At 36.5% G+C, this 12,961-nt stretch overlaps 1 protein-coding gene across 3 annotated transcripts in view; it reads right to left on the minus strand.

Moving 5' to 3' along the window:
• Ank2 (Ankyrin 2) overlaps positions 1-12,961 on the minus strand; it is a 104,191-nt gene that overhangs the window by 10,976 nt on the left and 80,254 nt on the right. Inside the window, exon 8 of one of the 3 annotated variants that reach the window (XM_075303920.1) lies at positions 7,216-7,524. The exons of the other annotated variants lie outside the window; for them this stretch is intronic. Within the exon in view, the coding sequence (XP_075160035.1) occupies positions 7,216-7,524 (309 nt within the window). The remainder of the gene's footprint in view (positions 1-7,215; positions 7,525-12,961) is intronic. 3 annotated transcript variants of the gene reach the window in all.

The raw sequence follows: 12,961 nt of genomic DNA on the forward strand, positions 1-12,961 counted from the left end.
TCTGAAGGAATGTTTTCGAAAAACAAAACAATTTCTTAAATTTAATGGTTATTAAAAGAGTGATTTTTTAGCTAATAACTTCTTGGTAACACTGGTTTAAATAGCTGACGCACGTTTCACATCAAACATCTTCAGTTTGGTCTATAATTTAACCAGGCTTCGTCTTACAAACCAGCAATTCTGGCAACGAAGCTCATTTTTTGCTTAAAGGGTACGTACATAAGTGAAGATCAGCCAGCAACATGGCAAAAGCTACCAATGCATCTACAAAAAGTCATAATTTGGCACGGTTTATAGACTGGTGACATAATTGGACCGTACTTCTACAGAGATGGGAATCGCAACTTAACTGTGAATTGTGGGCTCTACCGTGAGAAGATACCCAACAGCACGCATAACAATGGACATATTCTAGTTCGGTGAACATTTTATTTCATGTTCGGAAACGGTCATTTGGCCGCGTAGATCGTGTGATTTAACGCTTTTCGACTAGTTTTTGTTGGTCTATGTTAATACTCTATACAGACACGCCCCATTCAATTGACGCATTGGAAGACAGTATTGAAGAATTTATTTGTAAGATACCGGTCGAAGTGTACGCCAAAATTTAACTAAGCGGACTAAAAATTTAATTATATGGACCTTACTGTCGATTTAAATAAAAACTTCATGCATTTTTCTGAATTTTACGTGTTTCTTTTTCTTTTCGCGTACTTTTTCGCTAATTTTAGCAAAGATAGTAAATTCAAATGTTACTCTCTTGCAAGTTTTTACTGGAAAACCTATTATGGATGTGACCAGTGTTAACATTGCGGCACTTTACATTTTTGTGCCACATTTGTGCCTCTTTTTATTTAATCACCTTTAGTTGTAACATTTCTTTGTAAATACATATAATAGAACTTATTCGTCAAATATAAAATGGCATTTACCTTGAAGATGCTGTATCCTCGTAAAGGGTGATACGGTCAAAATTGGGTCAATATAAACTTGACGTATTTCTTCCAATTTTGCATTTAAAAACCCTGAACACCCCTCATTTTGAAGGTGTGTGTGTGTAGAATGTTGCTCCTATTTTGATTTTGGAATTCACTCTTCAGTTGTCAAAATGCCGTCCAAGCAAGAAGAGCAGCGTATCAAAATTTTGCTCGCGCATCGCGAAAATCCGAGCTACTCGCACGCAAAGCTGGCAAAATCGCTAAGAGTTGCCAAATCAACCGTTACAAATGCAATTAAAGTGTTTGGGGAACGTTTGTCGACAGCCAGGAAGTCTGGATCGGGGGGAAATCGAAAACCGGAAGCCGCTGAGACGACAAAGAGAGTTGCCGGTAGTTTCAAGCGAAACCCTAACCTCTCTCTCCGAGATGCCGCAAATAAGCTGGGTGCATCGTCTACAACCGTGCATCGAGCCGAACTATCGACTTACAAGAAGGTAGTGACTCCAAATCGCGATGATATACAAAATATGACGGCCAAAGCGCGATCCCGGAGGCTGTACACGACGATGTTGACGAAGTTTGACTGCGTGGTAATGGACGACGAAACTTACGTCAAAGCCGACTACAAGCAGCTTCCGGGACAGGAGTTTTATAAGGCAAAAGGAAGGGGAAAGGTAGCAGATATTTTCAAGCACATAAAACTGTCAAAGTTCGCAAAGAAATATCTGGTTTGGCAAACCATCTGTACCTGTGGCTTGAAAAGCAGCATGTGTTTGAATAAACGTCTGCTGCCTTTCCTGAAGGAACACGGTTGTTCCGTACTGTTTTGGCCGGATTTCGCATCTTGCCATTACGGTAAAAAGGCCATGGTGGTACGCCGCCAACAACGTGCAGGTGGTTCCCAAGGACAAGAACCCTCCCAACACGCCAGAGCTCCGCCCAATTGAGAAATACTGGGCTATTATCAAGCGGAACCTAAAGAAGACTAAAAAAACTGCTAAGGACGAGCATCAGTTCAAGGCAAACTGGCTTTCTGCGGCGAAGAAGGTGGACAAGGTGGCTGTACAAAATCTGATGGCAGGTGTCAAGCGTGAGGCCCGGCAATACGGATTTGGAAAAGCGAAAGCCTAACTGAATATTTATAAAGGGTGATTCTTTTGAGGTTAGGATTTTCATGCATTAGTATTTGACAGATCACGTGGGATTTCAGACATGGTGTCAAAGAGAAAGATGCTCAGTATGCTTTGACATTTCATCATGAATAGACTTACTAACGAGCCAAAACGTCGAATTTTCAGTGAATGGGCCCTAGAAAAGTTGGCAGAAAATCCGCTTTTTTATCGACAAATTTTGTTCAGCGATAAGGCTCATTTCTGGTTGAATGGCTACGTAAATAAGCAAAATTGCCGCATTTGGAGTGAAGAGCAACCAGAAGCCGTTCAAGAACTGCCCATGCATCCCGAAAAATGCACTGTTTGGTGTGGTTTGTACGCTGGTGGAATCATTGGACCGTATTTTTTCAAAGATGCTGTTGGACGCAACGTTACGGTGAATGGCGATCGCTATCGTTCGATGCTAACAAACTTTTTGTTGCCAAAAATGGAAGAACTGAACTTGGTTGACATGTGGTTTCAACAAGATGGCGCTACATGCCACACAGCTCGCGATTCTATGGCCATTTTGAGGGAAAACTTCGGAGAACAATTCATCTCAAGAAATGGACCGGTAAGTTGGCCACCAAGATCATGCGATTTGACGCCTTTAGACTATTATTATTGAACTTGAAAAAGAAATTTAATTTGATTTATTAAATAAACGATTTCACCGATTTACACGCGTTTTCCCTTGACCAAATTTTGATCGTATCACCCTTTATTAACGTTTTATGTTTGTGAAATGCTTTTCAATTTGTTTGTAAAATATTATGTACAGATCTGTATAAGCTATTGATTTAAGTTTCGCTGCTTGAAATAGGTTTATATAAAAGAGAATGGGTCTTTTTGGTATCAATACCAAAATGCCTCATTTAAAAAAATATTAAAATACTTCCTTCGAATATGTCTTAAGAAATTCGAATCACAGAGGAATTTCTATATGTATGTAACATAGTTTGGATAAAAATTGTCCAGGTTAGCGCAATAGAGTATGATGAATACGTGAATGTGTACAGATGCAAAGTCTTGCGTGTATATATATATATATAGATATATAGAAATAATCAATGCAACCATGCCATTAATAAAATCTACCAGAACATTTGTGTAGGAGAACTCGCACTCGATTGTAAGCAAACTAAAGATAAAAAGGATCCTTCAAAATAAATATATGTGTTATTTTTGTTGTTTTTTTTTTTTTTTTTTGTTTACGTACATTAAACAGGTCGAAAACAAGTTTGTAATCCTGAACGAAAGTTGATATATTTTAAGATTTTTTCTGAGTTAATGACTTAATAATGAGACATTGCTTGAATCGAATATGTAGAGAGGCTTTATTTTGGAAGTTGAAACGATTAGAAATCGAAGAACAGCATCTCAAAACTCAAGGTCACATCCGAAGATTCCCAGCAAATATTACACCTGAAAGCGTATATATCGAAACTTCCTAATCAGTGAAATTAATCTTGTAAATTGAGGATAAAATATATCATAAAATGATAAAAAAAAAAACTAACAAAAATTTGTATGGCAAAATGTTGTATATTTTTTACGTTTTGTTACAATCTAAGTATTTGTATTGCGACGTATTTGACATATAGTAAGATACGTGGTATATGTATGTCAAATGCGTCGTAGTTTTGGCAGGCCATCTCGGTCATGAACAACTGGAAAAACATGTTCAACACTAATATCAGCTGGTTAGGTTAGGTTAGGTGGCAGCCCGATGTATCAGGCTCACTTAGACTATTCAGTCCATTGTGATACCACATTGGTGAACTTCTCTCTTATCACTGAGTGCTGCCCGATTCCATGTTAAGCTCAATGACAAGGGACCTCCTTTTTATAGCCGAGTCCGAACGGCGTTCCACATTGCAGTGAAACCACTTACAGAAACTTTGAAACCCTCAGAAATGTCACCAGCATTACTGAGGTGGGATAATCCACCGCTGAAAAACTTTTTGATGTTCGGTCGAAGCACGAATCGAACCCACGACCTTGTGTATGCAAGGCGGTCATGCTAACCATTGCACCACGCTGGTTAAATATAATCACAGGAAGTAAATGAAATCGAAACTTCTATATGCCATAGATTAGGGTGACTTTGTGTTTCATGGAAAAAACTAGTCTTGGGCAAAATTGTCATCCATAATGAACTTATATATTTTCAGAATTTGTTCAAACAAAAAATTGTTTGTACTGTGCAAACATATTATATTTCACCCGAAGCATATCTTTATTTTAAGGCCCATATAATTAATTCCAGTTTCAAAACGAAAATGTTTGTAATTAATTTGAATATTACACCCCAAGCATTTGAAGACAAAATATGTAAGACGATATGTTAATCAGCAACCTACTTTTTTATTTGTTGTAATTAAACTGCAGGTTTAGGTATCTTTACATGTCTTTCGTTATCTATATCCGTCTCCGCCTTTATCTGTTTTTTATATTCTCTGACATTTCTAAACATTTGTATGTTTATACGAAATTTCTTAATTAATATATGTTTGAATCCAGAGACATTATTTTCAGAAAAATGTAATATATGTTTGGGATGCTCTAACATATACACAAAAAAAAAAGTCTGTTGTAAAACTGATGCTAAAATGAACTGCAAAAAAATTATTTTGTTTTAGTTTATTTTTAAAATTTTGTAAGAAATTTTCCTCAGCCCAACCATTTTTTCTTTTTTCAAAGTATGTCTCAAAAATGTTATGAACTAAATGGCAATTCTAACTAAAACAGAAGAAGCTTTTCGTATACTTCTCAAAAATAGTAAGAATGAACTACTGCGTGGTTAAAGTGGAAATAATTTGGCGCCTAAGATTTTTTATTTTTTTTAGTTCATTTTTTCTTTGAATTTCGTAAGTGGTAATTAAAAATCCAAAAATGTCGGAAAATTTTCGTTAATTTAATTAATCTCAAAATTATATTCCAAAATTTATTTCAGTTTTCGCACGAGATGGTTCATTTTTCCCATAATGTAGTTTACTTTTTTTCTGTGTATGTTCTAAACATGATATACTAGTTTATGAACATTATATAGGCAGCCCGATTTATTTTCAGGATAACTTAGACTATTCAGTCCATTGTGATGACATTAACATTGTGTGAACATTATATGCTTGCACTTAAAAATTATGTGCTAAAAATTTGAGTTTCAAACATATAATTTTTACAAAACTAGCTAAATTCTGTAAAAAAAATAGCCAAATGAAATTTAGAAGTCATTGTTGTTTCAACAGACCGACATGGCTCGATCGATTCGGAATTTCACTATGACCCAAAATATACTATACTTATGTTATATTTTATAGGGTCTTTCAGCGACACTTTTTACTAACTATGTATATTGATGCAAATATTGCTTATATGGAAATCATAGTGCCAGTAATTTGCGGTAAGCGGTAAACACACTCGATATATAATGGCCGGTAATCGATATTCTAAATAAAGCAAAAATTGCAGAATTGAAATCAAAAATAGCAAGATTTATAGCTAATAGCAAATTTTACAAATTTTCTAGCAACCCAACATAAAAATAGCCGGATCTAGCTATAAAATATCTAAAATGACAGCTGATGGCATTGACCGAGAAAATGTATAGGCGTCTTATGTCAATTCACAATGATTTTGTTTATTTGCACCATAGACCAAGGAAGGTATAGACAACGAAAGTGAATTCACAGCGCTGTAGTTTGTCTGCACACCGTATATGGCTCTTTTTCGTCTGCAATTGAGTGATTTTTTAATTTGGCTTTAATTTGTTGTTTTTCCTTTGTTTTCTTGATAAAACACCAAATATTGTAAAAGCATATAAAATTCTATACATCCACACCTTTTTTGTAATGCAAATTCACTGATTTGTACGGTAATTCTCGTTTTTAAAAAAGAAATTGAGTCACTTGACTGCGCAATTGAGTGGAATGACTGCGCACTGCAAATAAACAAAACCATGGTGAATTATCAAGGTATGTCTCTATATTTTCTTGGTCTATGTTTGCACTGCGCAGTCATCGCACTCAATTGCGCAGTCACGTGAATCAATTTCTTTTTGAAAAAAACCAGTCAATTTGCACTCCAAAAAATTATGGACGTACAGAATTTTATATGTTTTTACAATATTTGGTGTTTCATCAAAAGAACAAAGGAAAGAAAACCAAATTAAAAAACCACTCATTTGCAGAGGAAAAGTGTCATCTACGGTGTGCAGACAAACCACAACGCTGTGAATTAACATAAGACGTCTATACATTTTCTTAGTCTATGCTGATGGAAAGAGATAAGAAATAAGAAAAGGAAGTGGAGAACTATAGGAGCGAAAATGATGGAACTAGTACCGGTTATTCCATTTGAAAAATCGTTCCGGAACAACACAAGATCGAGTGAAAACCAAACAAACAACAGTGGAAAAAGAAAATTTAATTTCTTGTCAATTCAAATTTGGTTTAAACCTAAAGCAATATAATCGTTATTAGCACCCTGCATGTTGATGAAAGAACTTCATTAAATTGTATAAACATGAATGCTATGAAATACGTAAATGTATTTTGCAGCAAAAATTGTTACTACAAAATCAAAAATTAGTGTGCACTTTGCACTCTGTAAAATTGTAAAATATTCTGGATATACATTAGCAACTTGTTTCGACGTCTTTTGATGTACATATACACAAAAAATTCTTTTCTCCGGAACGAAATTCAACTTCGTTATAAAGTATTTTCTTTCTTATAAGCCCAACTCTTTAAAACAAAATGGTTAGCGTCAAAAGAAAACAATTGTTTGTTTGAAATTTCGTTCCTCAGAAAAAAAACCTCATCTCTCAGTAAAATGTCAATGTGTCTAGAACTCAACGCCTTATCAATTGATAGTCAACAGAAATATATAAAGATATATATAAGATAAAAAGATATTTAAGTTTACAATTTAAATGGAATTAACAAATGGAGCTTGAGAAATAATCGTCCTTGTTAAGTGAACAGTATTACTGAATTGTTACACTACATTGTACGTTAATTGTAGCTGGTTCATCACATACGCGTTAATTTGTTATTAAAAGTATGTATGTGTTAGGCATTTTATGATTAGAATAACAGATGTTTGGATGGAGTTTGGAATACCTGTAACAATGTCTAGTATATCATTGTCTGGCGTACTTTGACCAATGTCAGCCAATGTATTGGTTGTGGGCGATAAACTATCATCCCAGCTTAATTTGGAAAATTCTCCTTGCAAATTACTTATTTCGTCATCTGCCACAACAGATCCAAATTGCTCATCAAATTTGTCCGCTTCTACGTTTATATCATCGACCTTCGATGATAACTTCTCAAATTTATGGTCAATACGACGACTTTGTACTGCAGTTCGTTCTTCCATTGCATCGCATTGTTGTGTAGAATTGTCGACATTTTTTGTAAGACTACTCACTACAGGATGATTTCGATACATAGGTTTTTGTTTTGATTGCGAAATAATTATATTCGTATAATATAAAGATAATAATAGTAAGTAATTAAGAAATATTTATTGGCATATATACATTTTAATTGTTGTTCTTTGTGAATAGCTCTATATGGGTATATGTACGTAAACTCAACTACTGCTTTTGTACTCTAACGCCTGCTATGTAAAATCGCATGTCGACGAGATTACATGTTTGCATAGGACAAATGTGGGTTCTAAACCTATAAAGCTTTTCATCGACTAAATCTATTCACTTTGAACAATTTATATATCGCCAAAAACTCGTGGGTATCGTTTTTACTCAATCATTCGCCGAATTCTTGAAATTATTCATAATTTCTCTTTCATTGACGAACATTTTGTCTCTTCGTAATTTACACAAAATTTATAAAGTTAATTTGATTAATCAAAAATTCAAACGGGTTTTAATAGAAATTCAAAAACTACGGTACATTATTATTTTGGTGTATTGTTATTCCATTTGTTTCTTATCTATCCAATATTGCACAGGTTACATTAAATTGTTTTCAGAGGAGTAATTGAACCATTAAACCTTTTGATACGAAATTTCTAAAATAGTAAAATATCAAAATTATAATTTTTATTTAAAGGTGAGTATTATGTTCGAGTTTAGCCGCTAAAATCGCTAAAGTGAAAAAAAAAAATCAGTAAGAAAAATGCATGAAATTATACATATTTGGTGCAAATTTTATTATAACTTGATGGGGAAAAGCCCAAAGCAAATTTTCACAAAGTTTGTATTCCTTAAAATGGATTACTAAAGAAAAGTAATCGTGAAAAAATTACGTTTTTAGCGGCTAAACTCGAACTTAATACCCACCTTAAGGGATGACTAAAAGTAGAACTAGTTCTTATTTCACAGGTGAAAAATAAAAATTATCGCTGTTTTCTTTGCTGTGTTACCTTAAGAGGGTAACATTTGAATATATACCGAGCGAAAAAAAGTTATAAAAATTAGATACTAAGAAAATAAAAGTTTTTATTTTTTAACCTTATCATCCATAGTTCCGCTTTAAGACAAGCCCATTGGAGATGATCAAAATTGGTAGTAAATCTTTCTTGACTTAGAAAGTTGATACAATAACTTTTGGTTGGAGTTAGTACACACTTATACATTTTAACTCTTAACTTCCGATATTTCAGGCTCACTTAGACTATTCAGTCCATTGTGATACCCCAGTGGTGAACTTCTTTCTTATCAGTGAGTACTGCCCGATTCTATGTTAAGCTCAATGACAAGGGACCTCCTTTTTATAGCCGAGTCCGAACGGCGTTCTATTTAGAGAAGCTTTGAAACATTCAGAAATGTCACCAGCATTACTGAGGTGGGATAATCCACCGCTGAAAAACTTGTTGGTGTTTGGTCGAAACTGGGGTTGAACCCACGACCCTGTGCTAACGATTGCACCGCGGTGGCTCCCAACTTCCATGAGTTATAAAGGAATTTTTCCTTGTATAAAATGGTTGTACATTAAGATCAATACATACATATTTTAGATTTCACAAAATAAGAACAGGAAAGTTGAATTTCTAAATAAAACACAAATTAGTACAATAAACAAGATGAGATTATGAGCGAAGTTGACGCGCCTTCAATAAAAATAATCTGTGTGTCTGTTGTGGTTTTTGCGTTATATTTAATTTGAAGTACACTTGGATTCAAAGATTTTGACATTCGATTAGGGGTATTTAGGGAGTTATCTAGCCTTAAATCTAGACTGTATAAAATTAAAATTAGGATTCCAATCTCATTCATCAAATTTTCATTCACTTGTTCCCAGATTATATATTGTACTAATCTCCAAATTAAATGAAAAAACAAATTAAGCAAAATTTCTATTAATTAAGTTTTTTTTTTATTTTAAAGTAATTTGTCCTTAGTGTTGCGTAAAGTGTGTGTCCTAAAATTTAGGTTGCAGAATCCTTCATATTAGGTTAGGTTATGTTAAAGTGGCAGCCCCTATTCAGTCCATTGTGATACCACATTTAACTAAAAGTACCTATTACATATGGGCACTTCTAGTCTTAACCACTGAACCTTCTCTATTATTTACTTTTGTGGAACCAACCAGATTGCTCCAAAAACATTAACAAACTGCTTAAGTTAACGTTTTCCAGTTCAGCCAGTAATCTAAAGCTATATGCTTACGCCTTACACAAAAAGCAGGACACTCACACAAGAGGTGTTTAATTGATTCCTCTTCCTCCACATCATGACAGCTTATACAATAGTCATTATACTTCGCACCTATAGTTTTTGCAAATTCGCCTATCAGGCAGCGACCCGTTAGGTTAGGTTAGGTTATGTGGCAGCCCGATGTATCAGGCTCACCCTCAGAAATGTCACCAGCATTACTGAGGTGGGATAATCCACCGCTGAAAAACTTTTTGGTGTTCGGTCGTAGCAGGAATCGATCCCACGACCTTGTATATGCAAGGCGGGCATGCTAACCATTGCACCACGGTGGCTCCCGACCCGTTATAGCAGATATCAGGAGCGCTATCTGACGCCTTGAGAACACTAGCATATCTAGTGTGCGGTTTAAGTTTAAATGGGGCCATATTTGCTTGGTGTCGTTACAACCCTTGCAATTCTCCCATCGAATATTTGCCATCATAACAGCCTCCTCACGCAGTAAGAGCTTGCAGGTGGCCAGAGGCATACCAACAGATTCTAGTTCCCCTGGAATATGTAAGGTACTTCCTAGCCTTGCTAACACATTTTCTTCGCAGTTCCCCGGTATGTTCCTATGGCCAGGCACCCATATTAGGTGAATATTGTACTGCTCGGCCATCTCTTTGAGAGATTTGCGGTAGTCTATGGCCGTTTTCGAGTTAAGGAACACAGAGTCCAAGGGTTTTATTGCAGGTTGACTGTCTGAGTATATATTAATGCCAATATTTGTTGGAACATTACTTCTCAGCCAATTCGCCACCTCTCTTATTGCTAATATTTCAGCCTGAAAAACACTACAGTGATTAGGTAATCTTTTCGCTATTCGAAGTTCCAGATCATTAGAATATACTCCGAAACCCACTTGTCCATCCAATTTGGAGCCATCAGTGTAGAAATCTATATATTCTTTATTCCCCGGGGTCTGTGTGCACCACGCCTCACTGTTGGGGATTAGAGTCTCAAACTTTTTGTCGAAAAGTGGACTCGCCAAAGTGTAATCCACTACGTTAGGCACATCTGACATTATTTTGAGGACAGAACTGTGACCGTAACCTTTTTCCGACCACAGCGATAGTTCGCGCAACCGCACAGCCGTTGTTGCAGCTGACTGTTTGGCCAAAATGTCTAAAGGCAATAGATGTAGCATGACATTAAGGGAGTCTGTTCCTGTCTTAGTAAATGCGCCTGAGATACATAAGCTCGCCATACGCTGAACTTTATCTAAACAAGTCGGTTTCTGAAGTGCCGGCCACCAGACTACAACACCATATAGCATTATAGGTCTAACTACTGCCGTGTATAGCCAATGCACAATTTTTGGTTTTAGTTCCCACTTTTTCCCTATTGCCTTTTTGCACGAGTACAAAGCTACCGTGGCTTTTCTCGCCCTCTCTTCAATATTAAGCCTAAAATTCAGCTTCCTGTCCAAAATAACGCCAAGGTATTTGGCACACTCACCAAAGGGAATTTCAGTACCCCCTAAGGAAATGGGCCAAACCGTGGGAGTTTTGCGATCTTTGCAGTACATGACTAGTTCTGTCTTTGCTGGATTTACACCAAGACCATTATCTTTCGCCCATTTCTCAGTCATCCGGAGAGCTCTCTGTATAATATCTGTGGATGGGAATTTTCCCCTGACTGCTAGCGCCACATCATCTGCGTATGCCACCACTTTTATCCTTTCTTTTTCTAGGGAAACCAGAAGGGAGTGCCTCTGTTCACATACCTTTATATGTTTGCTTGCCCTAGTGTGGCTCAAATACGTCTCTTTATTAGAAGTTCGTCTAACAGCCTAAGTATACCTGGATCAACATTCAGAGTTGTCAGTCTATTTAATATCGAGCTCGGATGGACATTATTGAACGCCCCTTCGATGTCTAGAAACGCCACGATTGTGTATTCTTTGACAGATAGTAAGCTTTCAATAAAGCTGACTAGTTCATGCAATGCGGTCTCAGTAGACCTGCCCTTCGAGTATGCATGCTGTCGTTTCGAGAGCAAACTTGAATTAGCGCTAGTTCTAAGATACATGTCTATCATCCTCTCGAGGGTCTTGAGTAGGAATGAGGATAAGCTGATTGGTCGGAAATCCTTCGCACTCGAGTGAGAGGCTTTTCCTGCTTTAGGTATGAAGACAACTTTAGTCTCCCTCCACTTTTCTGGAATATATGCTAAGTTTACACCTCGTTTATATATCACCGTCAACCAGGGGATAATTCTTTCAGCCACTGCTTGTAATTCCGCCGGAGTAATTCCATCAGGTCCGGGGGATTTGAATGGTCCAAAGCGATTTAAAGCCCATTTTATTCTAGATTCCGACACAATTTCCTCGATAGGAAATTAAATCCTTCATATTAGGTCAATGTTTTTATACCCTCCACCATAGGATGGGGGTATATTAACTTTGCCGTTCCGTTTGTAACACATCGAAATATTGCTCTAAGACCCCATAAAGTATATATATTCTGGGTCGTCGTGAAATTCTGAGTTGATCTGAGCATGTCCGTCCGTCCGTCTGTTGAAATCACACTAACTTCCGAACAAAACAAGCTATCGACTTGAAACTTGGCACAAGTAGTTGTTATTGATGTAGATCGGATGGTATTGCAAATGGGCCATATCGGTCCACTTTTACGTATAGCCCCCATATATACGGACCCCCAAATTTGGCTTGCGATTGCTCTAAGTGAAGCAACTTTCATCCGATATGGGTGAAATTTGGTACATGGTGTTAGTATATGGTCTCTAACAACCGTGCAAAAATTGGTCCATATCGGTCCACTTTTACGTATAGCCCCCATATAAACGGACCCCCAAATTTGGCTTGCGATTGCTCTAAGAGAAGCACATTTCATCCGATCCGGCTGAAATTTGGTACATGGTGTTAGTATATGGTCTCTAACAACTACGCAAAAATTGGTCCACATCGGTCCATAATTATATATAGCCCCTGTATAAACCGATCCCCCGATTTGGCTTGCGGAGCCTCTAAGAGAAGCAAATTTCATCCGATCTGGCTGAAATTTAGTACATGGTGTTATTATATGGTCTCTAACAACCATGCAAAAAATGGTCCATATCGGTTCACTTTTACGTATAGCTCCCATATAAACGGGGGGCGATTGCTCTAAGAGAAGCAAATTTCATCCGATCCGGCTGAAATTTTGTACATGGTGTTAATATATGGTCTCTAACAACCATGC

Source organism: Haematobia irritans, chromosome 4 (genome assembly GCF_050003625.1).
Source record: "Haematobia irritans isolate KBUSLIRL chromosome 4, ASM5000362v1, whole genome shotgun sequence".
Classification (NCBI taxonomy): Eukaryota; Metazoa; Arthropoda; class Insecta; order Diptera; family Muscidae; genus Haematobia; species Haematobia irritans.